Here is a 13057-nt window from a genome sequence, read left to right as displayed (position 1 = left end):
TATTTAATATATTGTAAATGCCTCTCCAGCATTATTAAATAAGTGTATTTAATATTTGTAATTCCATTGTAAGTTTATTCCACAGATCTGTTTAACCAGTGGTGTCTACTTAGACATGTACGTTGTTTATAGCTTTTCACTGTTACGAATACTGAGTAAACTTTGCTAGGTCAAACAGCGTGCACATTTTAAGACTTGATCATATTGCCTTTGCTTACCAAAAGGAATCTGTCTCACTTCTAACATGAAAATGTAAGAATGTAGATCTCCCTCATTTGCTAGTTTCAACTTTGTTTTCCAGTTTTATGTCTGAAAAATGTATCTCATCTGAGGTTGTACTTTCCTTCCTAAATCTTTTCTGCCCATGTATATTCTTAGGAGGAAATGGGGGTAATTGTTCTTGCCCTTAAAAAAAATTTTTTTTTTTAATTTTGAGAGGGTGAGCATGGGGGGAGGGGCAGAGGTAAAAAGGAAGAAGGAGAGGAGCCGACTCCGCTCCTTCAGGGCTTGATCCCATGCCCTGAGATCAGGACCTGAGCCAAAAACATGAGTTGGTTGATCACCAGGTGCCCCCCCAAGCCCTTTTTCTACTAAGGAACTTGTTTTCTTCTTAATGTGTATGTATTGTTGTGGTGTGCTTTTTGCAGTTTGTTACTCAGTTTCATGTGCAGATTTTGAGGTGCAATTTCTACACGTTTAAAAATACCATATTTACTTCTTTATGGCTCTGACGTTGGTCCTAGAAAATGGATATTTTCATTCATTTCTTTTTTTTTTTTTAAGGATTTTATTTATTTGACAGAAAGAGAGAGAGCAGGGGGAGGGGGAGAAAGGAGAAGCAGACTCCCCACTGAGCAGGGAGCCTGATGTGGGGCTTAATCTCAGGACTCTGGGATCATAACCTGAGCCAAAGGCAGACACTTAACTGATTGAGCTCCCCAGGTGCCCCACTTTCATATTTTCTTGTAGTGTTTTTTTATATATATATATATATTTTTTTTAAGATTTTATTTTTTAAATATTTATTTATTTATTTATGATAGAGGCAAAGACACAGGAGGAGGGAGAAGCAGGCTCCATGCCAGGAGCCCGATGCGGGACTCGATCCCGGGACTCCAGGATCACGCCCTGGGCCAAAGGCAGGCGCCAAACCGCTGAGCCACCCAGGGTCCCCTTAAGATTTTATTTATTCATGAGAGAGAGAGAGAGAGGCAGAGACATAGGCAGAGATTAGAAGCAGGCTCCATGCAGGGATCCCAATGTGGGACTCCCATCCTGGGCCTCTAGGATCACGCCCTGGCCCGAAGGCAGGTACTCAACCACTGAGAGACACCCAGGTGTCCCTATATTTCTTTTTAATATTGATATTTAAGTTATGAATTTATCTGGCATTATCGTGATCTTCTGTTAGAATCACATAATATCTATATTTGGCTTCTTTAACACATATGTAAGATTCATTAATTTTGTGTGTCATCATTATAGTAATATTTCAATATGTGAATTTGTCCTGATTATACTGTGTGATTTTTGTTTTTGTTCTGTTTTTATTATTTTACTGTTGATAGACATTTTTTTTCAGTAGTTTTTGGCCTGTGTGTCAGGTCCCCAAAGTTCAAGGACTTCTTAGGGCAACTCACAGGTATTAGCATATACTCATGCTCATGGTTGTGCCTATTATCTTAAGAGACTACAAAGCAGAATCAGCAAGGAGAGAAGCGCATGGGGTGAAGTATGGACAATACCAGGAGCAAGCCTCTTAAGAGTCTTCTCCCAGTAGAATCAGTCCAGAAATGGATTGTCAGAATGTGTGGCATGCATACTGTTACCTCCTAGGGAAGCTTATTTGAAACTTAGTGCCCCAACCACCCTCTCTGCCTGACCTAAATTCCTGACTTCCGGAAGGAAAGCAGGTATTTGGTATAGACCATATTCTTTTTGCAAACAGGCACAGCGAGGCATTCTCATCATCAAGCAATAATCCTGAGATCCAGGATCTCCGTGCTAAGGGCCAACCTCATAAGCAGACCTACCTTTCTGAGGATAGTATCCTCCGGCATGCTATGTTAAGTCTTACACAACATTTTATGATCAGTGCCACTGTGATATTCCTGTCTCAATGTTTGTGTGAGGGCATTTTTGTTGAGTCCTATATCTAGGGTGGTTTGTGAAGTCTCGGGGTATGTGTATGTTCAAGTTGACTAGGAAATGCCCAGTCCATTATACATTATACCCACCAGCAGTGTATGAGAAGTCCCATTGTTCGAGGTCTTCACCAGCACATTTGTATTGATTGTTGTGTTAGTTTCAGCCATTATGCCATGTTTGTATTGATGGCCTTTTGTGGTTTTATTTTGTCATATCCTTGTTATCAGTGAGGTTGAGCACCTTTTTTATATATTTAGTAGATACTTCAGTAATCTCTTTTGGGAAGCGCCTTTTCAAAGTTATTGTTAATTTTCTGTTATCTTTTTCTTATCGATTTGTAGTAGTTCCTTATATAATCTGGATGCATGCCATTCTCTCAATTTGACTTCCATTTTGACTCACTGATGTCTTTAAATGTTTTATTTTTATTAAAAATTTCTTTTATGGATGTATGTAATCCATAAAATCCATCATGTATGTATGTATGTATGTAATTACATCCATGTATGTATGTATGGATGTAATCTCTAATACCAACCTGGGACTCAAATTCATGACCCCAAGATTAAAAGTTGCATGCTCCCCAAATGAGCCAACTAGGCACCCCTAGAATTTCTTATTTTTAACATAGTAAATACATGTTTTTTTTTTTTGTTTTTTTTTTTTTTATTTACTGAAAACTCTGAGATCAAGACTGGAGCTGAGATCAATAGTTGGACGCTCCACCTACTGAGCCACTCAGACGCCGCTAATTTTTTTTTTTTATGGTTAGTCTTTGCCTCATTTAGAAACCTTTCCCTGCTGCAGATCATAAATATATTATCTTAACATCTAGAGCCAGGTGTCAGCAAATGACAACTTGCAGAACTACCCCATATCCCATTAGTGGACTGCCTTGGAGTATGATTTATACATTATTTTTAAAGAATTTTGGGAAAAGTCTATGAATATGCAACAGACTTTATGTGTGGCTTGCAAAGAAAACATTTGACTCTTGACAAAAAGTTTGCAACCCTTTTCTAGATGATTCATTGTTTTGTCAACCTGGGATTTCTTTTTATGCATGAATGGGATGTATAGGGAACATGTTTCAGTTTTTTTCCAAATGGAGTTGTGGTTTTCCTGGTGTTACTTATTGTTGAAAAGACTATTCTCTCCATGTTCTACAGTGCCATATTTGCCTAAATCTAGTGTCCATTTAATTCATAGATTTTTTTCTGTACTGATTTCTTCTTGATTGGATCATTTGCCACCCCTTGTGCTGATATCACATTGCCTAATTACTTAGTCCAGCTTTATAATGAGTTTTAGTGGCCACTGAACAGGTCCTCCTCCTTTGTTTTGCCTTAAGAGTGTCTTGGCTATTCTTGTTCCTTTGAGTTCCCATATAAATTTAAGAGGAAAAAATGGGGGAAATTGGGCAAGAATTAACATCTTCTCTCTTTTTTAAAATTTTTTTTCACTTATTTTATATTTTTAAAATATTTCATTTATTCATAGAGACAGACAGAGAGAGAGAGGCAGAGACACAGGCAGAGGGAGAAGCAGGCTCCATGCAGGGAGCCTGATGTGTGGGACTTGATCCCGGAGATCCAGGATCACACCCTGGACTGAAGGAGGCACTAAACCTCTGAGCCACCTGGGCTGCCCTCTCTCTTTTTTTCTTAATATGAGAATTGCCATCTTTCTAATTATTTTCTAATTTATGAATTCAGTTATTTTTGTTTATTTTCAATAATGTTTTATAGTTTACAGTGGGGAAGTTTTTTTTTTTTTAAGATTTTATTTATTTGAGAGAGCAAGAGGGTGGGTGAGAGGGAAAGCGAATCTGAAGCAGACTCTGCACTGAGCACAGAGTCCAACGTGGGCCTCGATCTCACAATCTGGAGATCATGACCTGAGCTGAAACCAAGAGTCAAAAGCTTAAACAACTGAGCCATCCAGGCACCTCTCATGATGGAGAGGTTTTACAGATCATCTTTGGTTTGATTTTGGGGCAAGCATCATTTGTAATTAGATTCAGTGAATATTGCTGAAAGATACAGACCTAAAATTTATAATAAGGTAACATTTTATTGCTAATATTGTAGTCGTTCCTTAATATCAGATAGCTAGTCAGTTTTCAAATTTCCAATTTCCTCATAAATAACAATTTTTTAAAAAGATTTATTTATTCATAGAGACACAGAGAGGCAGAGACACAGGCAGAGGGAGAAGCAGGCTCCATGCAGGGAGCCTGACGTGGGACTCAAACCCGGGTCTCCAGGATCACGCCCTGGACTGCAGGCGGCACTAAACCGCTGAGCCACTAGGGCTGCTCATGAATAACAATTTTTTCAGTCACTTTGAAATTGACACTAGTTGATGTGTCTTTTTTTTTTTAATATTTTACTTATTTATTTATGAGAGACACACAGAGAGAGAGGCAGAGACACAGGCAGAGGGAGAAGCAGGCTCCACGCAGGGAGCCCGATGTGGGACTCCATCCCTGGACTCCAGGATCACACCCTGGGCCAAAGGCAGGCGCTAAATCCTTGAGCCATCCAGGGATCCTGATGTGTCTTTTTTAACTACAATTTTTTCTTCCTATTTTTCCCCCCTTTGTAATTTGTTTTATTGAAAAATTTGAGGTGGTGAGCCTTTAGAATTATTGTCTGTACTCATTGATTTGTCCCCCTGGTGCTTGTTAGTATGTTTTTTTGTCCTCTGCATTTCTTGTAAATTGATAATTGTATCTAGAGACACCATCGATTCTAGTTTGATTTATTATTTTTGGCAAGACTATTTCATAGATAGTGGTATGTGCCTTTATCAGGACGTGTATCATCTCTAATTTCTCTTTTATTAGTATTTACAACTGTTGATGCTTAATGCCTAAGTTAATTTATTAAAGTTGTAAAGTGATGATACTGTTATTTGATTATTTATTTATTAGCTGCAGTAATTCTATGAAGAAATTTCTCTGTATTATCTGGTTACTCTCTGGTATACTTTATATAGAAAGGTAGAAAAGTACTTGACTCTTGACCAGTTTTTAAAATAATGAGTTAATTCACTGCAAGCACTGGTGTTGACCAAAGTGCTTTTTAAAAAAAATTTCATAAATGCATGGACTTAAATATACTTGTGTTTCTGTCTATTATAATTTAAACCCTTTAGGTAGGACCCTACAAGTTTTTGAGAGTGGCTGTCTGATATGACCGATATCCTCTATATTCTTTGATCCTGTATCTGAACTTGGCAATTCGCTAAGTAGCCTTAGCATCCTGTAGAAGAAAATGGTATTTCAAGAATAATATAGTATGGGGTGGCTTAGTTGGTTAAGCATCTGCCTTCTCAGATCATGATCCTTGGGTCCTGGGATCAAGCCCCACATCAGGCTCGCTGCTCAGCGAGGAGTCTGTTCCCTCTGCCCCTCCCCCCCGCTCATGCTTCTCTCCCTCTCTCTCAGAAAAATAAAATCTTCAAAAAAAAAAAACAGTATAATAATACACTATATTTCATGTAGACATAAGAATACAGAAAGGTTGGGGAAAAAAGATTGGAGAAGGAAACTTATGCAAATTGCACTAAAAGAATATGTGTTTAGGGGTGTTTCAGTCGGTTGGGCATCCTCCTCTTGATGTCAGCTCAGGACATGGTGTCAGGGTTGTGGAGTCCAGCCCCATTCAAGGCTCCATGCTCAGTGGGGAGTCACCCACATGTGCACATACTTTCTCTTTTTCTCTCCTCTAAAATAAATAAAATCTTAAAGACCTGTTTAGCTCTGTTAATATCAGACTAAATAAACTAAGACAGAAAATACTACCAAAGAAAGATCTTTTCATAATAATTCAGCAGAAGAGATGACAATTCTTAATGTATCTATATACCTAATAAAATATATAAAGAAGTCTCAGATAGAATTAGAGTATACTTTTTACACATATATGAGGCTTTGAACCATTAAATTACCAAAAGTGAATTTAAAAAAAAAAAAAAGTAAATGAGACAAAATAGAAGTAAATGAACCTGATTATATATTACATGTATTACCTTTTGTTTTAGTTGAATACTTCTGTTTTTTTTTTTTCTCATTTTAAAATTTCTTTTTTATCTGTTTTTAGTTTGGAAATTATACCTCAATTTATAAATCTTTAGCTATTTAAAACAGGTTAAAACTTATATGCATCCTTGATTTATCAAAGTCTGTAGTTTTATTTTTTAAGTTTTAAGGTTTTGTTTAGTTTTTTTTTTTTTAAACTATTCATGAGAGAGGCACAGAGGCGGAGATATTGGCAGAGGAAAAAGCAGGGTCCCCAGGGGAGCCTGATGTGGGACTTGATCCTAGAACCCTGGGATCATACCTTGAGCCAAAGGCAGACACTCAACCAGAGCCACCCAGGTACCCAAAGTCTGTAGATTTAGTAGCTCTTTTAAGTGTCTCCATAACTAAGGCAAAACCTTTTAAACTGTGTGAGACATAATCTGTAGCTCCCAGGACAGTCCTTTGTTGTTTATTGAGTTTTTATCTTCTCCTGTGCTTTGCTTATTTTTGGTCGTTATCTTTGAAAAGTCGTTTATAAAAATAATTTGAGGCCTAGGATGATATTATCTTCCTCCAGAGAGGATTTTCCTTTACTTCTGCCAGACTTCTGGGGGCACCTGCAATGTGGGATCATCTGGTTTAAGGGATTGGGCTTTTCTGAAGCACCCAGGTGTTTGGAAGCTGGGCTATAGTCCATGTCAAGGTGGGTTTGCTCTTAGTTCATCCTCGGGGGGCTGTAGTCCATGTCAAGGTGGGTTTGCTCTTAGTTCATCCTCGGGTATAATCCTTAGTCCTTTGTAGTCCCAACCTGAAGCATATTGGGGTACCAGGGTCCCTACTCTGCAGGCCCCAGACTCCACAATTTTTGTCTTTTTAGTCCGACAAAGCTGTCCCAGGTATGGCCTGGCCTCTAGGCTGCCACTCCCAAGAGTAGTTCAGGTGTTTCTATGGGAAATACTGGGCTGACTCCAGCGGATTTCCACATTCTTTTGAATCCCAGCAGTAATTCTTCACTACTGTATTTGATCTCTGATGCCTTCAAATAGATAGTCTTGCCTGCCACGTTTCATTTATTTGTTTAGAAAGATTTTATTTGTTTTGGGAGAGATAGTACACAAGTGTGAGGAGAAGAAGAGGGAGAAGCAGACTCCCTGTTGAAACCCGATGTGGGGCTTGATCCCAGGAATCTGAGATCATGACCTGAGCCAAAGTCAGAATTTTAACCAAATGAGCCACCCAGATGCCTCTTACCTGCCACATTGTAAAATCTTGTTTTGATTTAGTGGTCCTGTCTACCCAATCCCAGTGCTTGTATTTTAGTCATTGTGTTGTTGCTGGATCTGGCAGTTGGTGCTGAACTTTCTTGTTCTAGTGCTTGTTCCGTTTTCCCAGCCCTAGTAGTTTACAACTAGCCTTACCCCCTTATTTGAAATGCCACTACTAGTAGGTTCAAAATTCTTACATGTCCTTAGATCTGTTTGTGAGTTTTCTTCTGGGATTTTGAAAGTAAAAGTGAGCAGAAGAGAAAATTTCTTGGTTAAAAAGTAAAATAAACTTCAAGGAAATTTACTCCTTTTGAATATTATGATTTTATTTTGGCTTTTTAGCCATTGTTAAACATTTTATAATACTGTATAACCTGTATTTGAGAATGTTAACTGGCTTAGAGTATCATTTGGAAGTATATTAACAAAGTTTAGTGCTGTACACTTGCTTGAACTTAGTACAGGGATTTAATATTCTTTAATCTTACTGAAAATAATTCTGTTAGAGTCAATGCCAACTTATTATTGTTTCATAGTTCATCTTGAAGAATGTGAACTAGCCAAACAGCTTCATCCAAAGGAAAATGATTTGGTGTTTTTGATTTCTGAAAGACAAAATGGAGAGAAGAAAGATACAGAGAGAAATCGCATGCAGGATCTCCGTGAATATCATTGCGGTTATGTTCATAAGTTTCGCCGCACTTCAGTCAGTAAGTAGATAATGTAAAGAGTAACATGTCTTTTAATTTTTATCTGAGTTGTGCTTTACTAGCCACATGTTCGTTACACATATTCGAAACATGTATTTGCCAGGTTGATTACCTGTCATTCAGAGTCCTTTTTTTAGTTTTTCTAAATTCATCTGGGAAAGGCCCAGTTCTTATTACTCTAGACTTAGGAAAAAAAGCTTTCTTTTGTAATGTCCTCTCTTTCTCTGATACATTCCTTCATTGTGTTTGTTATTAAACAATATGCAAAATCATCTTTTTTATATCTTAAATCACATTCCAACCTTGGTTTTGTGGCTAAGTATCATTAGAAGACCAAGACATGTAATTCATTATAAGACAACTTGAAGGTTTTGCTGTTTCCATCACTCCCATCCCTTATTTTGTAGGGACCCTTCTGGGAATAGCATCACAGAAGTAGTGTACCTGCTGAATACCAGGCCATGTGCCTTGTCCTTCCTGGGCACATTTATCTTCCTCAGAGCCTTATAAAGCAGTAAGATTTATTTGTCTTGTCCTCATCAGGAAATGAGGGCTCAGGGATGTTCAGTAACTTACACAGTGTTATTCTCCGTATTAAGTGGTAGGCCTAGAATTGAAACCTGCATATGTTTTGACTGCAGGGTAGTCTGCATTCTTTATTGTATGCCAGGCAGCCTTTTTAACATTGCTGCTTTCTTAGTCTCAATTATGTGAAGAGAACATGAGTTCATTATTCCTTTGCCTTTTTACATCCAGTCTTAAAAACAGAGCTCTTTAGAGTTGAGCGTCATGCTGCGCTGTAATTGGTGTGCTGTATTTCTATCATAATTGTGGTCCAGCCCCAGTTCTTCTGTGGAATGCATATAGGGGAATAGCAGAAGGGTACATAGCTTAGTCTGTGCTTTTGACTCTTGGAAGTGATGACACTTGCCGTATTTATATTTCTAAGGTATTCTCCTTCTAAACTCCTCAGTTGTCCAACTGACATCTCCATTTAAATATCTTTTAGACAAAAAAGACCAAAGGAGGCACTTGATGTTCTGCCTGACATCAACTATTCCTTCTTTTTTTCCCATCTCAGTAAGTGGGGCTTGCATTTTTCTAGTTGCTCAGGCCAAAAACCCCAGTCATCCTTGATCCTTTGTCTTACACCCTACATGTAATTCATCAGCAAATCCTGTTGACTTTTCCTTAGCAAAGTACCCAAAGTCCAAGCCCCACATCTGCTACTACATCCTGGTCCACATGACCATCAACCACAGTGGCCTCCTGTGGCCCGTTTGCTTTTGTGCTTTTCCCATTGCATTTATTCTTCATCGGCAGTAAAGTGATTCTTTTAATATGTAAGTTCAAGCACGTCACTTCCCAGTAGAAAGCTGCCCTGCGGCTTCCTACTTGACCCAAAATAAGGTTCAAATTCAGTATCGTGGTCTTGCAGACCCCTTTAAAATGGAGCCCCGTTTTCTTCTCGACTCTTGTCACACACATCTCCCTACTTTTTCTTCCAGCCATTCTAGGCTTGATCCTATTCCTGAAATACTCCATTCACATCTCTGCTTCTTGGTCTTTGCATTTGCTGAGTCTTTACCAGTAACACCCTCTCTCCAGATGAGGACATGGCTTACTCATTATTTCAAGTTTCTGCTCAGATACCATCTTATCAGGAGACTTTCCCCTGACTCACCTATCAATGGTAATACCCCTTGCATCCCTCATACTTCTTCATTCCCTTTCTCTGCTTTCTTCATTGTGCTCATCACTACCTGACATGTTTATGTGGTTATCTGCTTCCTTCTTCTAAAAAATAATTGCCTGGTTCTTGGGCATTATTTCACATTTGAGTGAATTACTTAAATAATATATCATACAAAAAATAATATCATACAAAAACATAAGTTATAAAATACATACATAATTCTGAATAACATTTTTATTAGTTGGATCGCATTATTCACTGGCAACTGAAATTGTTTTTTCTCCTTCTTGATAATAGTGCGCAACGGGAAGTCTGAGTGTTTCCTTTACATCCAGACTCAAGATAATTTGCCAGTCAATTTAAATGAATTCGTGAAATGTGTTGTAATCAGTTCTCTGGTAACTACGCAAAGGAAGTTGAAAGCCATGTCTCTGTTGAGTGGACGGAACCAACTGGCCAGAGCTGTTCTTAATCCAAATCCCATGGACTTCTGTACAAAAGATTTACTAACTACAACGTCTGAGAGAATTGTGAGTCATGGTTAAACGAGAATGGAAAGTCAGAAAATTTCATGTCAGAATGTGACATCATTTTGTGTTTATTCATTGCACATTCCTTTGTATCTGGGACAAAGACATATCCCTGTGCGTGCACAGTGATGTAGTGCTCCATCTTCTTTAAGTTGGCAGTCTGTGTTATGTTACTCAGCTTACCTCAGGAAAAAGGCATAGTGCAATAAAGAATTGAAAATATGCTTAAAGAGCAGCATTAAAATGTTAGATGAGTATCCTACTTAAATGCTTGTTAGGTAATTAAAATTCAGAGGTAGGAGTGGGTTAATAGAGTTAATTTTGCATTTGAATGATTGAAAGAGAATTTACAGATAAAGTTGCCATTTTGCATGAAAACATGTTCTAGCTGTGAGAGCCATATAGTCACTCCAGGAGATTAATACAGAGGAAGGCAAGAGAAAAGTAATAGTGTTTGGACCACTGCTGTGTGCTAGAGCTTTCCTGTACAGTATCTCATTCACTTCTTGTCCTCCCAGAAGTCCCAGGTTTAATGGATGACAGAGGCATAGGCTGAGGAGGTTAGGAGTTTGGAGACCTAGCTTTTGTGAGTGAAGCTGAGGTTTAAGTTTAGATCTGACCCAAAATCTGTGCTCTTTCCACTGTAGCACTTGAGTTAGGAAAGAAAGTCTTGGAATTTTTTTTATCGTCTAAGGAAAAAATAAATAGAAGAAAAGTATAGAACAGTTTATTGTGATCCTCTTTGTAAGAACCACAAATACAAATGCAGTTATAGTAGTTGTAGATGGGGTGAAGCCTGCAGACACTCATAAATAACTTGATAGTAGTGAAATTGTTTCTTTAGATTAAAGGTCATTTTGGGTGATCATCATCAAACCTTCTGTTTTATAAAGGTTAGAAGAAATTCAAACGGAGGTTTCCTCTTCTTGCCACTCCAGGAAGAGCAACTCATTTTCACTAATGTCTTTTGCACAGGTCGCCTACTTAAGAGATTTCAATGAAGACCAAAAGAAAGCAATAGAAACTGCATATGCCATGGTCAAACACTCCCCGTCAGTTGCCAAGATCTGTCTGATTCATGGACCACCAGGAACAGGGAAATCAAAAACTATTGTTGGCCTCCTGTACCGCCTCCTGACAGAGGTAGAGTATGTGAGGGTGTCATTGTTGTTTGCTGAGAGCATTGTTACACACAGATTAACTGATATGTGTAAATAACTACTATCGGTCTTTTCCCCTGCACTGTGTGTATCTTTCTGATACCATGTGAAACCATATCAGAGAAAGAGGTAGCAGGAGAGAGGGTATAAAGAGTGAAGAGGGCAGAAAATGCTGGCCTGTGTGACAGTGTTCTGAAGGGCTAGAATGGTGGCCTCCTGGCTTTGTTATGGGTCATGTGTAATGCCAGGAAACTGTCTGGATTGTATTGTATTGCTGGGCTACGTTTTGGTTGGATTGAATATGGAGTAAAATAAGTGGACATGAAGTGAGGCTCAGGGAAGCTATGATAAAGTGTCCTGCTAGAGTAATTTTAATGTCCATGTAAAGATGTAGGTGCTCTTACTTTATTTATTTATTTTTAAGATTTTATTTATTTATTCATGAGAAAGAGAGAGGCAGAGGCACAGGCAGAGGGAGAAGCAGGCCCCATGCAGGGAGCCTGATGTGGGACTCAATCCCGGGACTCTAGGATCACACCCTGGGCCGAAGGCAGGTGCTAAACCACTGGGCCACCCAGGGATTCCCCTCTTACTTATTTTTAAATATTCGTAAGGAGGAGGAGCTTTCAAACATAATGGAAGTAGAAAAAAACTGGAAAACTCTGTAACAAAGCTCATCAGTATTTTTTGTCTGTTTGGCATGTGTGTGTCAAATTGTAGAACCAGAGGAAAGGGCATTCAGATGAAAACTCCAATGCCAAAATCAAACAAAACCGTGTCCTTGTGTGTGCACCTTCCAACGCAGCTGTTGATGAACTTATGAAAAAAATCATCCTTGAATTTAAAGAAAAATGTAAAGACAAGAAGAATCCTTTGGGTATGATACTTATATGGCTTTTAATTTGTTTTTGGTTTTATTCTCAGTGTTTAGTATGGTCAATTTTGAATGCCAAAGAGCAAGCCAGTTTGAGTAGTAACTTCTGCTTGGGGCTGTGGCGCATATGTACTCATCAATTCATCTAGCAGATTTTATTGAGCACTTAACTCTGTGCCAAGGCACTGTGCTAAGTGCTGACATTTCAACAGTGAAACCTTCCAAGAGACAGTAATGAGGAAGCAGATCAGTGGGCAATTAGAGTATAAAGCTATACGTTCTATAAGAAAAGTAAGATGTGGCTGCTCTCAGACACCTTAAAACGGCCCTTGGTCCAGTCATGGGAGGGTTAGGGAAAGCTTCTGGAAGAAATGATGTCTGAGATGAATCCTGCAGAGCAATTAGGAGTTAGCCATGGGAAAGGATAAAGGGGGATGTGGAGAACTCTAGCAGAAGCTTCTATTCACTAGAAATGACCAGAGGTGAGAGAACCTCTGTGTAGTAAGTACAGCTAGAGTATAATGAGCCCCATGAAGGCGAAGGTTTGGGGGTTTGTTTACTGTACTCTCTCCAGTGAGATACAGGTGGTGAGGGCAAATAGGTACTGTTTTCATTGGGGAGGTGTGTGAGTTCTGTATTGGGTTTGA

At 38.7% G+C, this 13057-nt stretch overlaps 1 protein-coding gene across 14 annotated transcripts in view; it reads left to right on the top strand.

Annotated features, from left to right (window-relative positions):
* The window catches only part of SETX (senataxin), an 81120-nt gene that overhangs the window by 41077 nt on the left and 26986 nt on the right, over positions 1 to 13057 (top strand). For all 14 annotated transcript variants that reach the window (XR_012008423.1, XR_012008425.1, XR_012008424.1 and 11 more), the window contains 4 exons: positions 7977 to 8150; positions 10144 to 10376; positions 11352 to 11519; positions 12257 to 12413. Coding sequence is in view for 11 of the 14 variants with exons in the window: in XM_072778446.1 (XP_072634547.1) it covers positions 7977 to 8150; positions 10144 to 10376; positions 11352 to 11519; positions 12257 to 12413 (732 nt within the window). In the remaining 3 variants the exon portion in view is untranslated. The remainder of the gene's footprint in view (positions 1 to 7976; positions 8151 to 10143; positions 10377 to 11351; positions 11520 to 12256; positions 12414 to 13057) is intronic.

Source organism: Canis lupus, chromosome 16 (genome assembly GCF_048164855.1).
Source record: "Canis lupus baileyi chromosome 16, mCanLup2.hap1, whole genome shotgun sequence".
Taxonomy (NCBI): Eukaryota; Metazoa; Chordata; class Mammalia; order Carnivora; family Canidae; genus Canis; species Canis lupus.
This window is presented reverse-complemented; position numbering and strand designations above follow the sequence as displayed.